We start from the raw sequence: 22,220 nt of genomic DNA, 5'->3' as shown, positions 1-22,220 counted from the left end.
ACCTGGGTGGAGGCAGCGAGTGGTCGGCCGCAGTTTGTCGCCTTAACTCATGAGTCATTTGTTCAACAAGTTGCTGGGGGGGGGGGACCCAGCCGGGGGAGAGTTCCAGATGCCTGCTCACAGAGCACTCTCCGCTCCCGTCTCCCTGTCCGGGGGAGGAGCCCATGCAGTAGGGTCGCGCCCGTCTCACTCTGGCGGAAAGACTACATTGGCTGCACTGTCTGTCTTTACTGCGGGGAGGCCGCGCATAGAGTAGCTCAGTGCCCCATTCGGCCAAAAGAACCTGCCCTGCAGTAAAAGTGGGCATACTGTCGGGCTAGACCAACTCCATCAAGCCCACGCGTCCTCGTTTTGAGCTGCAGGCCACATTAACTTGTGCGAGTGGTGCTTGGCCATTACGTGTTTTAGTAGACTCTGGAGCCGAGGATTATTTCCTCGACTCCGGGTTTCCGCTTCAGGTGGGTATTCCCCTTATCCCTCTAGCCAAGGGGATAAACATAAATGCACTACACGGTAAGCTTCTCACCACCATTTCTAATCAGACTACTCCACTGCAGCTGGTCATGTCAGGTAACCATCACAAGCCGTTACACTTTAAGATTTTGTCTTCCCCATCGGCTCACCTGGTTTTGGGCCATGGAAAACAGCGTTCAATAGTCCTGTGGGCCACTTTGAGTATTTGGTGATGCTGTTTTGGGCTTACCAATGCCCCCCGCTGTTTTCCAGGCCTTAGAAATGATGTTTTGAGGGACCATCTTGACCGTTTTGTCTTTGTGTATTTAGACGACTTTAAACTTTTTTTTTTTGCACAGCCAGGATGAACATGTCTGGCGTGTGTGTCTGGTGATGCAGAGACTTCTTGAGAACAGACTATTTATCAAGGTGGAGAAGTGTGCCTTTCATCAGTCGTCTCTCCCGTTTTTAGGCAACATAATTGGTGGCACGGTTGCACGGTGGCATGGTGGCAACACTATCGCCTCACAGCTAGAAGGTCCCGGTTTGAATCCTGCTGTGGGTGCTGGTGGCGTGTCCTCCACCATGCCTTCGGTGCCTGCTGCTCGAGGAAAAAGGGGGCCTTTCTGTGTGGAGTTTGCATGTTCTCCCTGTGTTCACCTGGGGTATCCTCCATAAAAATACCCCCACTAAAAACATACAAAAAGATCACCACCTGACCAATGGTGACGAAAGTGGAACTGATCCCCGTCGACTGGCAGCCCACCGTTGCTGGTCTGCTGCGAAGAAGGGACTGACCATGGATGGGTCAAAAGCGGAGAAAGAATTTCACAAATGCATGGCATGTGCAGTTTCCCCCCCTGCATGTTGTGTGTAAAAATTGCAATGAATAAAGGGAAATCTTAATCTTAATCTTAATCTTAATCTTAATTGAAAAGGGGCAGGTCAGGGCTGTTCCGCTGAAGATGCAAGCGGTGGCCGAGTGGCCCATTCCGTCCAACCGCAAGCAGCTTCAGTGGTTCTTGGGGTTAACAAATTTTTACCGGTGCTTCATCAAAGACTTTAGCCGAGTGGTGGTGCCGCTCACCCACCTCACCTCCACCAAACTGGCGTTCACCTGGCCGGAGGAGGTGGAGCAAGCCTTCAGGACCCAAAAGACTCACTGCAGCACCGGTGCTCGTCCAGCCAGATTCCACCAGGCAGTTCGCGGTGGAGGTGGACGCCTCAGACGCTTGGGTGGGTGCGGTGTTATCCCAGCGTCTCCACCCCTGTGCCTAATTCTCCCGTAAGTTGAGCCCTGCAGAGAGGAACTACGACGCAGGGAACCGGGAACTGCTGGCAGTTAAGTTGGCGCTGGAAGAGTGGCGTCACTGGCTGGAGGCGGCCGAACAGCCGTTTGTGGTTTGGGCTGACCACAAGAATTTGTCATACATCCAGATGGCGAAGAGGCTCAATTCTTGCCAGGCTAGGTGGGCTATGTTTTTCGGTAGTTTCAACTTCACTCTAACCTACCAACCTGGTTCCTGCAACACCAAACCTGGCGCCTTGTCCCGGCAGTTCACGCTACTGGAGCTTGACGCTGAGGAACAGCCTGAAACCATTCTGCCCATGGACCGGGTGGTGGCTGCTTTCTCCTGGGACGTGGGGGCCGTGGTGCGCGACGCTCTGCAGGTGGAACCGGACCCCGGCGGCAGCCCTCCCCACACCCTCTTCGGCCCGGCGGGAGCGTGGTCTCAGGTTCTGCAGTGGGGACACACGTCCAAGTTGGCTTGCCATCCCGGCTCGGCCCAACGCTGTCCTTCCTCTGGAGGAAATTCTGGTGGCCGGCCATGGAGATGGACGTCTGGGAGTTTGTCGCGGTGTGCGCTGTGTGTGCCCGGGGCAAGGCGTCGCACTGGGCTCCCTCTGGTCTCCTCCACCCCCTCCCAGTTCCCCAACGCCCGTGGTCTCACATTGCAGTGGACTTCATTACGGGACTGCCGCGGTCCATGGTTGAAAGGTAATGACACTATTCTCACCATAGTGGACCGATTCTCTAAATCGGTTAAGTTTGTGGCTTTGTCTGGGTTACCATCAGCTAGAGAAATGGCCAAACAGTTAGTCCAACAGACAGAGGCCCACAGTTTGTCTCTCAGGTCTGGAGATGTTTCTGTGCTGCTCTCAGTGCATCTGCCAGTCTCTCCTCAGACTACCACCCGCAGACCAACAGGCAGACAGAGAGGGCCAACCAAGACCTGGAAGCCACACTGCGCTGCGTGGCTGCACAGAATCCCTCCGACTGGGTGGAGCACCTCCCGTGAGTATGCCCACAATGCCATGACCTCCTTGGCCACCAACCTCTCTCCATTTCAGGCGGCATTGGGGTTCCAGTGGCTGCTCTTCCCCAAGCAGGAGGGTCGTATCGCGGTACCGTTAGTCCAGGAGCATCTGCGTCGGTGCCGGCAGGTGTGGAGGGACACGAGGGTGGCCCTACTACGCACAGCCGATGCTAACAAGAGGGTGGCGGATAGGCAGTGCACTCCGGTGCCCATAATTCTGTAAGTTGGCTCCTTGGTTCATTGGACTGTTTCCTATTGACAGAATTATTTCCCCCACGGCTGTGCGGTTAAAGCTCCCAGCGGCCATGAAGATTCACCCAACTTTTCATGTCTCCCAGCTGAAACCTGTTGCCTCCAGCCGGTTGTGAGTCTACATATGAGTCCTAAATACCACCTCAGCTCACAACTGAATAATCTGGCCAAATATGGACTCAGCAGACTCAGACCAAATTCACCAAGTCCTTAGCAATCACGGTGCTGCAGTAAGAACGTCACAAACAACTGTTGAGAGAGGTGATGGGCACCCTCCAGGACTTGACTACCAGTGTGAGTCTCATTAACACCCACTTATCCCTGCTCTCTCTCCTCAGATGACGTTTCCATTGGTTTCGGCTTCCCAAAACTATCCGGTGCAGCCCACTGCCTATTCTGCCTCACCATCACTGTCCAAAGAGCCCTTTGTACTTCCTCCCAAGCATTATGTTGGGGACCCGGTGTCCTGTAGCCGTTTTTTGCAACAGTGTTCTTTAGGTTTTGATCAACAGCCGGTCAGTTATTGCAGTGACCGTGCTAAGATTTTGTAATTAATTTATTAAGAGGGAAAGCGGACAGTGGGCGACAGCTCTGTGGGAGAGTAAATCATGGGTTTTAAATTCTTTTGATAGCTTTAGTTCTGAACTCCGCAAGGTTTTTGATCATCCCGTGCGTGATCAGGAGGGGGCGAAGCAGCTGCTGTCTATCCATCATGGCGCTGCTTCGGCTGGCTCTTTCTCCCAGGATTTTCATATCTTAGTTGCTCGAGGATCTTGTTTCTTTGGTCATCAGACTAGACAATAGCCTTCCATGCTGCTCACAGAAAACTCTCTCCTAACCATTCATCTGAGTTTCTGGAAACCCCTGTTGTTACAATAAATGGTTACCAGTCACTCCGCTTCTGAGTCTGTATTTGAGTCCTAAATACCACCTCAGCTCACAACAAATATATTTATTTCAGTTCATTTATTTTTATTTCATTGTTATGCCAGACTTAAGGTCATGCCATATGGAATTGCAGGAGACCACCATTTTACAAAACATACATCTTCCAGTAGTACAGATAGTGATAAAATAAATAAATAAATAAATAAATGAAATGAATTGCTACAATATAAAATACTTTGATATACTCTTTCAAAAAACATATTTGAAATAATAAGTTTCAAATGAACTCTACATTGAAAAGAACTGCTACAAAGCTGCAGTTTATGTTGATAAACAGCTGCTTCCCTCGTCTCCTTGGCTTTTTAGCTAACTAAATTAACTAAAATAAACTTGCTAATCTAATTTATTCATACGTGTACAGCCAAATCAATGTTTATGCATATCAGTTCTCATATCAGCACATTGAAAAATTTTTTTTTGATCAGCTCATCTAAACCAAAAAAGGTTCTGGGTGAAGCGTGAGCGCCTTCATGTAAACACCTGTCAGTGCCAGTGATTCTGGCTACCTGGAGGTCAGCCACTTGAACTCACTTGATTTCATTAGCCATGTCATCCTCATTGTCTCTCCGCCTCTTCACCAGAAAAACGAGGCAGAGGAGGAGGAGGAAGATGAAGCCCACCACTGAGCCCACTGTGGCGCCGACAATCATCCCCACATTAGTGGCTAAAGGAAGAATCATTGGACACATAATGATTATATGTCACCAAAGCACATACTGTATGTCGACATATTCTACATATTGTTTTTGGGAATGTTTTTTCTGTTAAACAAATGTTGTAAATGAGTATGGAAACATGCAAATACAGACTTAACAAGAGATAACAAAATTTGCTAATTGTATGTACAATGGTTGATTATGTTGTTGTGTGCTACATACAGGTGACGATCTCCAGGTTGATGAAGCAGGTCTCTGATCCGGCTGAGTTGCTGGCTGTGCACACATATTTCCCTGACATGTTGCTGCTCAGGTTGCTCAGCTTCAGAGTGCCGGTCTTTTCATCTAAAACAGCACGGAACATGGAGGTTTACAGTCAAGCATGCATACATATTATTCCATGTGTATTTGCATGCACATGGACATACATGCACACATGTCAACACAAAATCAGACCGCAAATGCACCCTTGCTTTGACATATTACACATTTATTCAAATTCTACTCGTCAGATGATAATTAATATTTAATTTTTTAAAAAGTGTTGGTTGTAATGTAGTATAGACAAGACAAGAAAACTCAGTGAGGAGTCAGTCCACTAACAGCCCAACATCCAATTTTGTCAACTGTGGAAAATATTATGGCTGAATATAGTATTCCTTGCTTTCCTTAAAGCTAATAGTTTTGTGTTTACAATGCTGCATGAAAATAAAATTTAATGTGAACTTTGCAATTGATTATGCAAAATAGAATTCATGAAGGAGATTTGTTACATTATTAAACACTGCATAAAAAAATAAAGCAGGGTGAAGCTTTGGAACAACCAAACTTTGGAACAACCAAACTGGGGAAAAACGTTGATTAATTTCTTTGCAGAGAATTCAACATGAATATCAATACCACTCTCATATCTATTGTTTAATTTTGAAGCTATAGCCAGGAGGCTATAAGCTTAGCTTAGCATAAAGACTGGAAGCAAGTGGAAACTACTAGCCTGGCCCTGTCCAAATGGTAAAAAAATGAAAAGAAAATGCTCATCTAAATTTCAGCAAGAACGTGAAAAAACTCAACTAGTCCTTTAAAATGAACCTTTCTTTTAAAGATGAATGCACCAAATCAGGAAAAAGTATCTTGTTGTAAAACAGCACCACCATCATCACATCATCTAAAATCAAAAAGTAGGTTCCAGGAAGCTTCCAGAAACCTGACTGGGGGTAATATAATTAGCAATCTAAATGAGTATGGTGTTTCAGCGTAAAACATACTGTTTCTTATTAGTCCCCTAAGCAACAGTATGTTTTGATCTGAATCGTTTGAAGAATGTTGAAAAACTGTCATTAGATTGGCCCTGATGCCCAAAGTTTTCTGCTGATATGAATAAATAAGTTTGTGGGACACTTGCTCTACTAATATTACTGTTGCTGAAATGTATACCGGATGTCATTCTGTGTTCAGCAACTCCAGCAACACTAGCAAGTACATAAATCTTACTTGTCAGTGAATAATAATAATCAGTTACTCACTGAGCATGGGTGAGAAGAAGACCTCAGAGGTGGGACTGGTTTTCCTCCACTTGTATAGAGGAATGGGCTTCCCAGAGCTGGATTTGCAGCTCAGAGTCACATTTCCCTTCAGCACTGGCTTCCCTGATAGGGAGCACTTGGGAACAGCAGGAGGGACTGAGACAAGAGGATTACAAAATGTTTATTTTGTTAGATGATACAACATTATATATGTAATTCAATCTTTCTCAGTCTAGTTTTCAATGTAGGAAAAACAGTGTAACTATAGTGCAGGAAAGACAAAGTAAATGTGTTGTTTTTTTCAAGCGGGATCTGTTTCTTACCCTTCACATCCAGACTAAGCTCAGCAGTGAGGCCAGGATCATCAGGAATGATGATCTGGCAGAAATAGCGTCCTGAGTCAGACTCTTGGGTGTTGTTGATGTACAGTGACACATCGCGTGAGGGCATGCTGGTGGTGAAACCAACGCGGCCCTTAAACTGGGAGCTTCCCACACTCATGGAGCCTTTGGTGTAGGAGATGATCTGGACAAGACAACAGAAAGCCAATGTCAGACAGAATGAAACAGGAAACACAAGAAGCTTATGAGCACACAGTTTAAGAACAAATATTTGTCCATTTGGCCAGATGAACCAGCTTCATTGACATCCATGTTAATATGATTATATATTGTTATCCTGGGTCAAACGCATCAGAGGGAATTTTAATCCTGACATCTCTTGCCCAGAAAATTGTAATTGTCTGGCCTTTGTCGAACATTTGGTGAAATGCATTACAGAGTAAACCTAGTAACATGCAACACAATTGGTACTCCACAGACAAATCTTCTCATACAATCATGTAATTCACATTTGTCTCTCATTTCCATCAACCTATGCTTTAAAAGTCTTGAACTGTGTTACCAGTTTTGGGTTGGATTTTTCCTAAATGGAATGTGACACAATGAGACATGTTGTGGACCGAAGAGCAAAAGCAACAATGAAAATCTCCAGCTAACAAGTATTGTTTGTGTATCCAGAGCCTGATATATCTTCTTCCTCTGTGCCATAGAGCTCCATTGTTGTCCCAAAACTATTAAAAACAGATCGGTGAGCCAAAATGTTACACTGGGTGACATGCTCCTTCCTGCCCATGTACACACACATTGTAATACATACAATGCCCGCTACTGGAAATGATATTTTAGAATAATTCATCATTTTGCTGAAAGCAATAACACAGCTGTTTTTGGAAATCATTTAGCCAATGAATGAATATTATATGATGCATAAATGTATACTAGGGCTGCACGGTGGCGCAGCAGGTAGTGCGCGTGCCTCACAGCAAGAAGGTCGCAGGTTCGACTCCCGGGTCGGGCCTTTCTGTGTGAAGTTTGCATGTTCTTCCCGTGCATGCGTGGGTTTTCTCCAGGCACTCCGGCTTCCTCCCACAGACCAAAAACATGCTCATTAGGTTAATTGGTGACTCTAAATTGCCCCTAGGTGTGAGTGCAAGTGTGAATGGTTGTGTGTATGTGCCCTGCGATCGGCTGGTGACCGGTCCAGGTTGTACCCCGCCTCTTGCCCGTTGACAGCCGAGATAGGCTCCGGCCCCCCCGCGACCCCAAAAGGGATAAGCGGCATAGAAATTGGATGGATGGATAAATGTATACTATGACCATTTGAAGAATCTGGGAGTTATCTTTGACCAAGACATGTCCTTTCACTCCCATGTAAAACAAATTTCAAGGACAGCCTTTTTTCACCTACGTAATATCGCAAAAATCAGGCATATTTTGTCTCAAAATGATGCAGAAAAACTAGTCCATGCATTCGTAACTTCCAGGCTGGATTATTGCAATTCTTTACTATCAGGCTGCCCAAATTCATTGCTGAATATTCTCCAGTTGCTCCAGAACGCTGCAGCACGTGTTCTGACAAAAACCAGGAAGAGAGATCATATTTCTCCAATACTCGCCACTTTGCACTGGCTCCCTGTAAAGTTTAGAATAGAGTTTAAAATTCTCCTCCTTACTTACAAAGCCATAAATGGCCAGGCACCTTCTTATCTTAAAGAGCTCATAGTACCTTATTGCCCTACTCGAACACTGCGTTCCCAGAATGCAGGTCTACTTACGGTTCCTAAAGTCTGAAAAAGCAGAACAGGAGTCAGAGCATTTAGCTATCAAGCTCCTCTCCTGTGGAACCATCTTCCAGTCTTTGTCCGGGAGGCAGACACTGTCTCTACATTTAAGAGTAGGCTTAAAACTTTCCTTTTTGATAAAGCTTATAGTTAGGGCTGGCTCAGGCTGGTCCTGGACCAGCCCCTAGTTATGCTGCTATAGGATTAGACTGTCGGGGGACATCCAAAGATACAGCGAGCTCCTCTGTCCTTCTGTCTCTCTCCATCCACACGCTCTCATGTCCTACCACGGCGTGTTACTAACTTAGCTCCTTCCCCGGAGTCTCTGTACTTTGTCGTCTTGCAGGTTCCCATGGACAGTGGCTGAATCTGGATTGTGGATTACAGTGGCGTCTCCTGCCTTGGCCCTGCCTGATCTGTATCTGTAGATAAAAGAGCTTGGTCTGTACCAGCTCTATATGGAAAGTGTCCTGAGACAACTTCTGTTGTGATTTGGCGCTATACAAATAAAATTGAATTGAATTGAATTGAATTGAATTGAATTGAATTGAATTGAATTGAATTGAATTGAATTGAATTGAATTGAATTTTTTAAAGACGACATGGCAGGAAGTCAGAATGCGCTGAGAGATGGACAAACTCATTGTTGGTTTTGGTGGCAATAAGTAGAAGATATTGCTGCCTTATCCTTTAGGTTGAATGAAAGAAGGATAGAAGGGGTGAGGAAACACCATAGTTTGGGGGCAATTACTGACAATGCCATAACATGTAATCTTGAATCTAGAACTGACTATGAGCTTTTAGACAAAGGATCTCAGGCCATGACAGTGTGGTCACTGTTACTATAAGTGTCAGGGTATGGAGGCCGATTAGAGATGTGACAGAAAAAACACCCCTATGATGTACAGTGAAAGCAGGAAAAAACAAGACTGGACTTTTTTTTTTTTTTTTTAAATTTCCAAATTTCAACTAACTAGTTGTGATTGTCTCACATTCGTTGCTGGACTGCACAGCATGCAGAAGGCTATGCATCACTATAACACACACATGGAATTCTCTAAAGAGACTGTGGCATCTAGGTTTGGCTTTGAGGTAGGAAGAGATCTTTTGATTTTTTGATCTTTTGATTCATCTTTTTGGCTACAAATGACAGAAAAGCAGATTGAAACACTGGATGGCTGTCCAGCATATGAAAAAAGCTTCTCTTTTAATCAACTGTGTCTTTCCCAGTCCTCTGTTCCCCTGTTTTCTTTTTGATTGTCATCCTCTTCTGGGTCGTCCATCTGTACAGCCCAATAATCTGACCTAGGCAGATATGTAAACTGAGCCACGGTCAGGTCTCTAGATAATGTTTAAAAAATAATGCAGGGTTGAAGAGGAGTTGATCAGCTGGGCTTGTTATGCAAATCCCCCCTGCTTCATTTCATGTTTTACTGCAACAGTGATTTTATAACTAATCTGATTTGGAAAAACATGTTTATTTAATTAAGATAATCGTGTTGTGTTATCTTAACACAGAAACAAACACAGAAAAACACACATGTTACAGTATTGTGCATCAAGGCAGTAAAGAAATAATACATTCCTTGTATGAAGCTTTAAGCCATTTCTGTCTTGGATTAATTTCTAAGGGTTTACAAAGAAAGAGCTTTGCCAGATTAACAGTACACAAACATCCTTTCAAACTGTAATCCACATATTATAGCCACAGAAGGCAAAGTGAAAAGTTTCTGTTCCGCACGGTCTTCCATTTGCTTCCTTACCAGCTGGGTGTTGTTAGAGACAAAGTTCCAGAGGATGGTGTTGGTACTCAAGTCACTGCCTGGCTCTGGGCTGTATGAAGCCCTCAGCACAACCATCTGACCCTTGATCACATCCATACTGGTTTGGGGCATCAGGATTTGGGCCCATATGCCTGGATGGAGGAAGGAAGAAGGGTCAGTGTGTCAGTGTGATCCCTCTGCAAAACTTATCAGGTTTCCATCCAGTGGTGATGTGCCATGAATGATAATGGCATCCATATCCAAAATTTTTACTAAGCATTGAAACTCTTGCAATAATATCATAAGAACACATAGTAAATATAAATATAGTAAAATAAAACTATATAAACTAAATAAAACTCATTGGTAAGAATTTTCAGCAGCATTTCATAGGTATTTAGAGGAAAACACAGAAACATTTTGAAAGTCTGTTTTCATCATAAAAATCAGTACAAATGCTGTTCCCACCAACCAAAGCTGGGAAAATATCCATGCAGGTGAGTGTATGTGCAAGTTAAGTCTTCATAATTCTACAGTACACAATTTCTGGAGTAATGTTTGTCAGATCAGTCAGTCAAGCAGCAGTCCACAACAACAAGAAGACAATCTGCCAGTCAGCACGCCCACAGAGCTTTCCATTTTTCATCTCAAAAAGATTTGATCTAAGGGAATTATGTTGCACTACATGTGATGTTGATATGAGAGCCAACAAAAAAAGGGAAAAAAAGAAGAAAAAAGTGGGGGAAAATGCAGAAGTGCAGTGATTCTCTGGAAGAAGACCACAGGCACAGTTCAAATTATAGTGATGTTGCCTGGTATCATCTTCTTGATGCAATCTTCATCATCACAGGTCATTACTGGATGATCACAGAAACCAGTAAGGAATGAGTCTTCTTGCAAAGTATCCCTAATACCTTGAACATTTAGTTCATTATTACATTCAGTAGTTCAATTCAACATTAAAATATGAGCTAAATAAAACAAATTACAAATAACAAGCTTGTGAATTCAAAGTAAAGTGGCAAAGAAAGATGACAGAGTTGATTTTTCTGGAGCAGCCTGAAATTTAGTACTGTAGTCAAGGGCTCAATGGCAGAGTAAACTGTAGTGTTCATTATGGCCAGAGAGGGGCAGCAGAGAGCCAAAACACATCTCCCAAAACACAAAAGAAAAATAAAGAAGTATCCTATCTGCAGGTTTATATTTACACATTTATGCTGTAAAGTATTTTATAGATGACATCCACTTTAAAATCATTCAAGGTGTCACCTGTGACAGTGTTTGTTCATGCTCTGTGGCTAACTGTGCTTAATTTATGTTTAGAGTAATGAAAGGTTTTGACATTGTCTCAGATGAATGCCATTCCCTCCTTTGGTGGACAAATGATTTTGATATGTTGCATGTTATTAGTCAACAGAAAGTCTACATCTGCCCTTTTACTTCTCTGTCCATCCCAGCAATCACAGCGGAGACAATCAAATAGAGACAGTATAAAAGATGATGGTCACACACACACACACACACACACACACACACACACACACACACACACACACACACACACACACACTGTGTTTATATCACTTGTGGGGACATTACATAGACTTACATTCATTTCCTGGAGCCTTACCATAACCATAACCATAACCACTATTTGCCTATTCCTAACCCTGTACCTACCCTAACCTTACCTAACCCGTAACCCTATCCTCAGTCTGCACCCTAAAATTTAATGATTTACATTAAGGGGACCTGTATTTTGTCCCCATAAGGGAGGTCAGTCCCCACAATGTGACTGCCTTTCACCTGGTCCTCTTTTTCTCTCTCATCTCTAACCTTTCCACCTCTCCTTTAGACACGATTTCTCTTTGTCTTTCAAAATCTTCTCCTTAAATAGTATTCCTTCTCCAACACTGAGAAAACATGTACCAGAGTCAATTTTGTTCAGTCTCACTCAGTGCTTATGTGTGCAATTTTTATGTGTGTGTTGTGTGTATAAACACAACCTTCATGTGAATACTAATACAAAAAGATGGAAATCTAGCTAATGACATCCATTTTCACCCACAATACTGCACTCCAAAAATAGTGACTTTAAAGCAACACCTTTTTACACAATAATGTAACATGCATACTGTATTAGCCTATACGTCACTGTAATGCAACAGGGAAAATCAAGTCTTGCTTAGCATTGATTAGGTGTAACAGTTGTCACTAACGACTAAGAACTAAGAATATTTCTTCATGCACAGGAAGTGATGCAATGAAATGTAAATGCAAAGTCCAATTCAAAAGTGTGAAGTAGTCCTCTGTCCAGACTCATCAGTGATAGCTGAACCTCTTCACTACCTCTGCACCAGCTGGACACTACAAAGAAGAAACTTGGTCTACTGATGTCATGGTACATGACAGCTGGGTATTGAAGGCCCCAGTTTTCAAAGAGTTGCCACAGGCTTGCTGCTGTTTGGGGCAACTTGCAAACTTGCAGTGCTTCTTTAAAGTCCCAATGAAAATACATTTTAGAAGTGTCCTGCTTCCTTAATCTGTGCTTTTCTCTGAAACAGAAGGGTGATAACAGTGAAAACAGTGAACCAGACATCTTGTTTGCTTGGAGAAAACAATCTTAGCTCAAGATGGTTTACTTTGGAGTTGAAATTAAAACTATAACAATGCACCACGTAAAGAGATCTCTACCTGGAGTAGGTTGAGGTATCAGTTTCTCTGTCGCTGTGGAGATGGGTGGAGCTGATTAAGTGACCATGGTAAGAAAGAGTGTGTATGCTCCACTCCTCTATAAATGTTGTTTCTAATAAAGGGTCATGCCAATGAAGACTTTACAATATGGAGAGAGGTGAGGAAGGAGATGAGTGAAAAAAGATGAACAGCAGAAGAAGGAAATGTGCTGAAAAGAAGGAAAAAGGAAGGACAAGAGATGGCAAACAAGAAGAGATTAATTGTGTCAATCGGTCTTTAGACACTAAGCAGATTTGTTGTAGCAGTGAGAAGGAGTGAGATGGATCAGTGGACATGTACAGTAGAGATGATGGAGAGAAGCTTAAACATAGACATAAGGAATCACTGTGGTGCAGCTCTCTGATGATTGCAGAGAGCCTGCAAAAGATTCCATTGAGAGGCTGCTGAAGTCTCAGAGAGACATATGGATGGATGGATGGATGGATGGATGGATGGATGGATGGATGGATGGATGGACTAATATAAAATCAGAATATCTAGGACAAGGATGCTATGACAGGCAACACAAGACAATCATAGACCTACATTCTGAAAGCAATAGCGAGTGGGACTTGAATGTTTGGACTGTAATTAGTATGTAATTCTACATTAGTAACGTACAGCAAGAATTGACATTTTGGAAAATACATATTTCTGTCCATGGGTAACAAAATGACTACCGGCAGCTAGCAAATTAATAGAGGTGATGGTTTTAGGGGAATTATGTATGTGCCAGACTATATCATGACCCGCTACCTGTGTTTGAGCTAAGGTGAACTAGCCATATCTTGGCTGTAGCTTGAAGTGTAATGGTGCCATCAATATTCTCATGTAATTCTTGGCAAGAAAGCAAATAAACATGCTTCCCAAAAATGTTGAAATATTGTTTTAATTCTCTTTAGAGGGATTTTAGATTCAGTTCAGTTATAGGTGCTAAACCCAACTTGTGTATATAGTGCTTAAGAAAATACAGTATTTTGTTCAATAACTGCAATTTGTAACCTGTAGTGTGCATGCAAGACTTCCCAGCAGGGCTCATCCACACACCAACATTTCATTGGGGAAAATGGGCCAAATCTTCAGCTCCTCATTAGTGTAGATGGACTGCTCTTCGTGATTTAGCCTGATCAGACGAGCACATTTTTTCCTTCAAAATCTTGCCAAGTGCTGCTTTAAGAAGATTTCCTGACAGAAATCCTTGCTGATTCCAATGAGAGTGCATCCCACCAAAAGAAAAGCTGAATGAAGGTATGGAGAGATGGAAAATGAAGGAACAAAAAGAGAAATGAAAAAGGCCACAGGGATCACATTCTGAACATTCACTCTTCATTCTTAATTTGGTCAGTGAGTGAGGCTTAATCTTTCCCACTGTGGCAGGTCTGAAATTCACTCTACATACTTCATGACGACTGGCTTTAAATATTCCATGGTGACTGACGGCTGGGCAGATGGGAGTGATTTCATTCAGTGTGAAGAGAATGAAGGGAATGATTAGGTCTGGGTGGGTCTCATTGAAGGTAATGGGGGAATTTCACTAAGTCTGATTTCAGGTGTTTGATTATTAGGTGGACATGCTCGTATTCATCTTTTTGCCTTTTATTACAATTTATGTGGGGTCAACCCTTCAGGAGGTGGGTATTTGGATCCAAGCAGTAGTTCCCAAACTTTTTTGACCACATCACATTTTAACATAATATTATCGATGTCAGGACCATAGGACCTGCTCCTTCTCTAGAAGGAGCAACTTCTTATTTTCAGGTGATCATGCACTAATGAAAACATAAATATGGATATTTAATTTCTCTCAATAAATACACCTAAATCCTAAACACTGACCCTTTAAGTAACTTTAATTTTAATGCTAACTTCTCTCTTAGCTGTATTACATTTTGTGACTTTAAACAACCCCAATTCCAAAAAAGTGTGAACACTGTGTCAACCATAAATAAAACTGAATCACTCACTGATCATTTTTGACATACACTCAATTGAAAACAATACAAAGACAATATAATTAATGTTTGACCTATCCATCATTGATTTTTATAAATACATGCTTATTCTGAATTTGATGCAGCAACACATTTCAAACAAGTTGGGACAGGAGCAGCAGAAGACTGAGTAAGTTGGGGAATGCTCCAAAAACACCTTTTTTTTTTTTTTTTTTAGAACATTCCACAGGTAAACAGGTGATTGGGTATAAAGGAGCATTCTAAAATGGCTCAGTCATTCACAAGCAAGGATGGAGCGAGGTACTACAGAAATGAAACAGTTCTCTTTAACAGACCAGGACATCACAAATAATTCCACTGTGACTTTAATGCTAAGGCTTTCCTGGTAGCAAAACAATGAGATTGGCTCACAATGGACTAATGTCTCTTTTAATCAGAGCAACAATAAAATCAGACCAAATCAGCCACTCATTACTCATGCATCAGTATGTGTTGAAGTCAGTCTCCTAGAAAAACAAGCACAGTCTCAATCACGTGTATGCATTTCTGATGAGTTTCATGAGCCAATATATCAGTGCTGAAAAAGATCAGATGACACTGTCATCTAACTGCTTGGTTGAGTGTATGAACCTCAGAGCCAAGTGTATATTGAACACATGAGTGAGCACTGTGGAAGCCCAACAGAGCCAGTTCTCTCCCTTGATCAAAATCTCAAAGTCTGCTGTGCGTGTTTCTGTATGTGCAAATCACCTAATTACAGGAAAGACTCCAGATTCAGCATGTTTACTTCTACAGGCCTCACTGTAGATAAAGTAGAAGCCAAGCAATTTGTTGAGGGGGATCTTAACTAGTGTCTTTCATGCTAAAACGATGGGTGGAGTGGCCGGTGACTTCCTCTGAGAGCGTTTTCGGCTACTTTGAGTAAACTGAGGGAGGTGGAGAAATAGATGAATTATGAGATTATGCCATTTGCAATTATGCCATTGGTAAGATGTTGCTAAATTTCTTGCATCCTAATTTCAAAAACATCAGTTCATAATGTTATATGTGAAGAAGGAGCAACGGTACTTCAACCTCATTAAAGAATCAGTGTAAAGAGACAAGAGTATGATAGCATAAGAACAAGAGTGATAAAAGGCAGAGGAGAAAATGGGAGATATAATCTGGATGATCAGTAGTGAGAAGTAGTTCAGTGATGCAAAGATGTCCCCATGGACTCCACCCTCTGGAGGCTGGGTGGAGAGGTGATGCTATGCTCTCTGATGGAGATAATCTACTGAACAAACTCATGAAACAACAGATCTGACTTTGTATTGGTGGTTCCTCTGTCCTCAAAGTAGAGGAAAATATGTCTGAGTACATATCAGGAGTTGGTTCAAATAACAAAGGCATGCCGTATTCTTAATATATAGATGAACTTTGCATGTAGCAGTTTTATGTTTGCTTTTAAGTCAAGAGGCTAAGAATACTCAGACAGAGGGAAAAGGAAAAGGTCTCAGAAATTTGCCTCATCAGTGAGCTGCAGCTCTACTTCAATTCTTGGAAGTAGACTATAGACTAAATGTAATGCTAATTGGGTGGCACTGTGGCTCAAGTGGTAACACTGTCACCTCACAGCTAGAAGGTCCCGGTTCGAATTTCGCTGTGTGCGCTGGTGGCGTGTCCTCCACCATGCCTTCGGTGCCTGCTGCTTGAGGAAAAAGGGTGGAGTTTGCGTGTTCTCCCTGTGTTCATCTGGGGTTTCCTCCTTAAATAACCCCCACTAAAAACATGCAAGAAGATGACCACCTGACCAATGCTGACGAAAAGGAAGCTCACCACTCCTAGTCTGCCGCAGAGGAACGACGGACCAAGATGGGTCAAAAGCAGATAATTAATTACACAAAAAGCATGGCGTGTGCATGTAGTGTGTGTGATAAATAAAGTACAGTTTCTTCTTCTTTCTAATAATAAATACTCAAAAATAATTTGTTTTTCTCAACAGCTACACACAACTGTTACCATGTTCTAGTGTCCTGATTAAGGCAGTAGATTAGGGTGTACCACAATGTTTGTGTATTTTACAAAAATATCAGCTACAGACTGCTTCAGATATTTCTACTCCATAAGTCTATGTAGAAGTATAGCTTCTCACAACATACAGTATATAAAACAACTTGCTTTTTGAAGCATGCAACTAAATTAATCAAATAATAAACCATGACTTGTATGTGAACAGTCCTTTTAAAAAAACAAATCTAAGCTGAGTTTAAATAAAAGCTTTGTGACTGTTAATAGTTGGAGTGGAAATGAATAGTGGAGATAGAACAGGAGATTTTAAGAATACAAGAGTATTACAGAATTATCTCTGTCTGTCTGTCATCTAACTTCAGCTCTTCAGTTCCTCTCTACTGTCAAGTCTTTAGTAAAAAGAACAACTGTGTCCAGCAGTCAAGCTTTATTCCACACTGCACAACCAATCAGGTGAAAACTGATGAAAAGTTACTGAGAATTAACCAGCTTTTTCTGTTAGTTTACATTTTGTCAAATCAGCATCTTGGAAGGTTCTGCTGCTTTGGCTGCTAGCAGTTCCTGTTCAGTTCACGGCTAGTTCACCTAGATTACTTTGATTCTGAAGAAAAAGTCTGAATCTGATGATTATGAGAAAAGAGCTAAGTTATAAGGAATACCTTTTTGATATAACTTCCAACCAGAGGACATCAGAGATTCTTGGAGCTCTGCTGCAGTAGCAGTATGTGTTGTGCATTAGTTAAGCATGCACATTGACATAAATCTCTCTTCTATTCAGTACTGAATTATTAAGTCACACACCTAACATCACACATTCACAGCCAGATGCTTTCACTTCAACCATTTACCTCTATTGTGTAAAAAGTATGCAAGTACAGTGCATGAATATTTCATAACACTCATTAAGTGCAAACTAAGCAACAAAAACTGTCTATAGATGATTAAATTAACAGATAAATAAGACAGACAATATATAAAACAAGCTAGGTATACTTACGGAAATACTTTCATTTGGTTACAAGCCTCAAAAAAAGGTTGAATAAATACAAGCAAAGTTTTTCAATGGGAATTGCACCATTTAGTGGAGTTATCTGAATTATTCTACCTTGTTTCAAAAATTTGACACTCAAAAAAATGACTGAATTTAAGTGTAGTGCAGGTTAAGTCCACTGAGGTCCGAGATCTTTTAAGTCAGGTGCAACATTAGCAGCACGTTTACACACAGACAGAACAAAAGCATTTCATCGTGAATAATAGATAAGGGAAAAGTGAGAGGAGAAGAAAAAGACACACTACTGAAGCAGTGACACAGTCCACATGCAAACAGTTCCTGAAGCTCCACTTTAGATAGAAGCTTTTGGATGAATATTGAAAAAAATGGAAAGTGCAAGGGAAATACAGACATACAAATCAAATTGCCCAGGCATCCTATTAAGCAAAGGTATTTTTTGACACAGTCCATGGTTGGATTAACCCACAAGGGGCTCTGGGCAAAATGGAGATGTGTCCCTGTTGGTTTCCTCAGTAATATATGCTCACATACACAGAAATAATTCCCATTACAGTGAAAATAAGGAAAGTGCTCCCTTCTGATGTTCTTCCAGATCTTACTATTGTTATGAAGACATTTGGTCCTCACAAAGATAGAAGCACAAGAGTACTCACACACACACACACACAGACACAAATACAGATTCTCTACACCAAGAGCGCTCAGGGCGAGAGACCGAGGCAGAGTTCATCATCTGACAACTGTGCAACCATCGTTCCTTGCAGAATAATTAAAGGAGAGACACAGCGGTGGGACTCTTGGAGTGAAGAATGAGTCGTCTCTGTCCTCGGGCTGCAAAACTACCAGCCACTCATCAGCTGGATACACTGAGAGAGAGGGAGGAGGAGGAGGAGGAGGGAAGCATCTGCTTAATTGGACGAACAGAAAAAGTATGAGGCCAAGGGGGTCAGCAGTGTGTGTGTGTGTGCGTTTGTAGCTCTAGAAGTCTACCTACATATGTGTTCAAGCACTAGTTTATGTTTATACTGTATGCATTTTCTTCTAGCTAGGACACACATCTCCAGGGCTGGACTCTGACTGTCTCCCTTAACAGCTGAAGATGTGTGTTGGGATGCATAGCCTACTGAATGCTTTCCTGTCTGAATTCATCCTGTACACTCACTATGTAAATGTACTGCGAGATATGAGTCTCCAGTCTCCCTCACTGTGTGGAAGCTGCTCTTGTCCTTGTACGTGCAGTATTTGTCTTGGACACAATGGCTATGTTTACAATACATCACAACAATAAGAACAATGAGTGGCCTTCATTACTGCTTACATGTGCTGCAAAAAAACCCCAAAACACGTGTTTGTTCAGACTTTCGTGGCATGTTTTTACCAGCATGCACCTGTCCCTTTCCAGTTTTTAGTTTTCCCTGTCATTGAATACATTTGGCCAAAATCCCTTCTTGGACTGAACTGCAACCAGTTCTTTATTCAGTCCTGTATTGCAGCTCTTACATTGCAAACAACCAGAGTCTCCGAACAACTGTCCACTGCTGCTCTGTATTCTCCTACAGTTGAGTGAAGCAACTACCAACAATTTTTGTCTTGATAATACTACCTACTGGACGATGTAGAAAACGGAATGCAAGATGAAGTCAGGCAAAATCGCCTTTTCACTGTTTACCTTTAGCTCTGTTGTGTGCAGCACTGCATTCAAGATGGAGACAAGGTTGGCTAGGCGTGAAAACAGGTCCTTCTATGGCCAAGTTGGCCATAATAAATATGCTATGTCCAGTTACACTTTCAAAATAAAGCTTGCTAGGAAACATTTCGGATGATTTCGGAAGTCCACTCAGGCTTACGCACCAAAACAACTTGGTTAGGCATAGGAAAAAAATCACAATTTGGCTTAAAATAACTGTTTCCTTAAAAGAACCAATAATGACTGGAATCAAACACTGGCCTGTGTGAAATTAAATAAAGATAAATGTCTCAGACACAGCAGCTGGAAAGCAGTTCAATCCATTTTTGTTGTTGAGAGTGTGCTCTGAAAAAATACCAGCCTCTTCACTCCCCCTCAACTGTGTGTGTTTTTAATGCAAAACCTATGCAACAAGCAACACATAATTAGTCTGCTCAAAAACAATATACAATTGTAACCTGAGCTGCAGCACATCAACACATAATTTGCACTATAAATGCATGGTTATGTGATCATAAGTACAAAAACATCATTGGATTTTAGTGTTCACACGAACCCTGTCTGACTTTCAATATATCACAATGGTGTTCTTTGTGACAAATAAAAATCCTTATCAGTGCTGAAAAAGATGATACTGCAGATCCTGCAACAGACACATTCCTGCATAGTTTTTGCACGTAATGAGCAACACAACTGTTGTTCTCATGTCACTGTTCTCACATTCTTATGCAGCAGTATTCATGCAGCAGTGTGATGTACAGGTTTCTGATAGCACTTTAGCAAGAACAGAGTGCTTTGGTTAATTGGAGCTGTTTTCCATCTGATCATGACACCATGAGAACTGCTGGAAAGGAGAAATTACTGAAAATCTGCCATTAACAGAACTTGAGGCTCTTATTGAACACTGCAGATAAAAAGCCATCCTCGTCCATCCAACATGATCAGTCTTATCAGATGACAGAAACAATGGCACTTCAAATCCAATCAAACTTTAGACCAAAAAAAAGAAAAAGGGGGAGAAAGAAAAGGAGAATTCATGGCACTAACTTAAGTTGAAAGTTAAGTTTTTTTGTTAAAAAAAAAAAAAAAAAAGGAGAAAGAAAAAGTAAAAAAGGAGCAAAAGTTCACATGGTCTACAAAAAAAAAAGAAGAAAAAAATCAAAGACAGTGTCACACCCCTGTACGCACACACACATACACACTTCCTGTGTATTGTGTGGATGGTGGCAAGCAGGAAAAAGCTGGGCCTCCTGATAGCGCTGTGATGGAGTGTTATTCCAGGATTAGCCTGTTTGTCTTGGTAGTTAGTGTTAAAGTGAAGTCCAGTAGTCAGTCAGACAGGAAGTCGCCCACACAGAGGCACAAACAGCCTCTAACAAACACTCTGCTGAATGATTACTCCTACATTTGAATACTGGCTCACTGACCTTCACTTATGAGTAATAATATCAGCAAACATTTTTACGGACAAAAAGCTAATACCACTGACAATAAATTGTAAGATTCACGCAAGGCTATTGTTTCAAAAATAAACAACCATTTTTCATACTTTGCTTAGTTGTAAGAAATGCAGGTATGTGGTCCTTTGTTACACTGCTACTTTAATAATGGAACAAAATGACCTTTATACAGAATGAAGGTGGAATGTAGCTTTGGAATAATTCAACAAGCTTTCCTCAGTACATACAAGGTAGAACCCCATGGTTAAACTTGCATCTGAGGAAGTTCAAACTGTAAGCTGAATTCAGAGAGTCCTAACTCCTGAGAGCAGGAGGACCTCAATATGCAACTGGGACAACAGCGTCCTTGCTCACCGGCTCAGCCAGGCTCAGGACCTTACACTTCTACACACCTGGGAATAATCTCAACGCAAACCTGAGCTCACTAGCTTTTCTAAAACTTTTCTAAAACACATTGACAGCTGTTTTAACGGGGATGACCATGGGTATCTCACCTGCCCAGTGGGTCCTCATTTCTCTGAATAATTATGTTGGAACAGTTTTTCTACATATTCAAAATCTGAACAACTAATTTCTCACCTGAAAAATAGTGACACAGTAATAGTTGTCATTTTTCCATCATTCCCTCTGGTTGATGTGAAATACATGCTGGGATACAAACAACTTCACATTACAGCATAATAACTCTATTTATATGCTTTCAACATGTTCCGCCAGTCCATTTGGAATTCATGCAGTACATGATAAAGCGAAAATTAATATTTCATCTTCAACAAAAGCCGCCATCTGGACCATTTACTGTTAAAGATGCCACTTTGGTTTGACCTGTAACTGTGCTGCCTCACTGGGTTAATCAGCATCATTTTGAATAGCACAGAAGCGTGAGACAACACTTCCGGCATTTATTAAAAATCTGAGCAGCAGGACACTGTCATCAGAAACACAGAAAATCCAAAAACACTGTAAGCTGTCAACAGTGAGGGCGGCGAGACTAGATATGAATGTATAGTGTCATACCACGGAGCATTTGGCACACACACATGTGCACAGATACAGTAAAGGCATTTGATTTGTCCAGGGAGTCACTGACAGCTGTGGAGATCAATCTGGATGATACAGAGGTGACAGGTGAGTGGTGATGATCTGCTCTGGACACCTTTGGATCATGGTGAATTCAGCCCAGGGTTATTCTACCACACTCCCCTCCTCCAGTATGACCTTACATAAACGTGTGTGTGTGTGTGTGTGTGTGTGTGTGTGTGTGTGTGTGTGTGTGTGTGTGTGTGTGTGTGTGTGAGAGAGAGAGAGAGAGAGAGACAGAGAGAGAGAGA

General features: G+C 42.0%; 1 protein-coding gene across 1 annotated transcript in view; it reads right to left on the bottom strand.

The window, feature by feature from the left end:
* Window positions 1–22,220, bottom strand: part of esama (endothelial cell adhesion molecule a) — a 65,241-nt gene that overhangs the window by 5,675 nt on the left and 37,346 nt on the right. Inside the window, exons 2-6 of the mRNA XM_070983775.1 lie at window positions 10,036–10,187; window positions 6,474–6,675; window positions 6,151–6,306; window positions 4,850–4,972; window positions 4,503–4,635 (exon numbers count right to left, since the gene is read on the bottom strand). Coding sequence (XP_070839876.1) covers window positions 4,503–4,635; window positions 4,850–4,972; window positions 6,151–6,306; window positions 6,474–6,675; window positions 10,036–10,187 — 766 coding nt within the window. The remainder of the gene's footprint in view (window positions 1–4,502; window positions 4,636–4,849; window positions 4,973–6,150; window positions 6,307–6,473; window positions 6,676–10,035; window positions 10,188–22,220) is intronic.

This window comes from Chaetodon trifascialis, chromosome 16 (assembly GCF_039877785.1).
Source record: "Chaetodon trifascialis isolate fChaTrf1 chromosome 16, fChaTrf1.hap1, whole genome shotgun sequence".
NCBI classification, from domain to species: domain Eukaryota; kingdom Metazoa; phylum Chordata; class Actinopteri; order Chaetodontiformes; family Chaetodontidae; genus Chaetodon; species Chaetodon trifascialis.
This window is presented reverse-complemented; position numbering and strand designations above follow the sequence as displayed.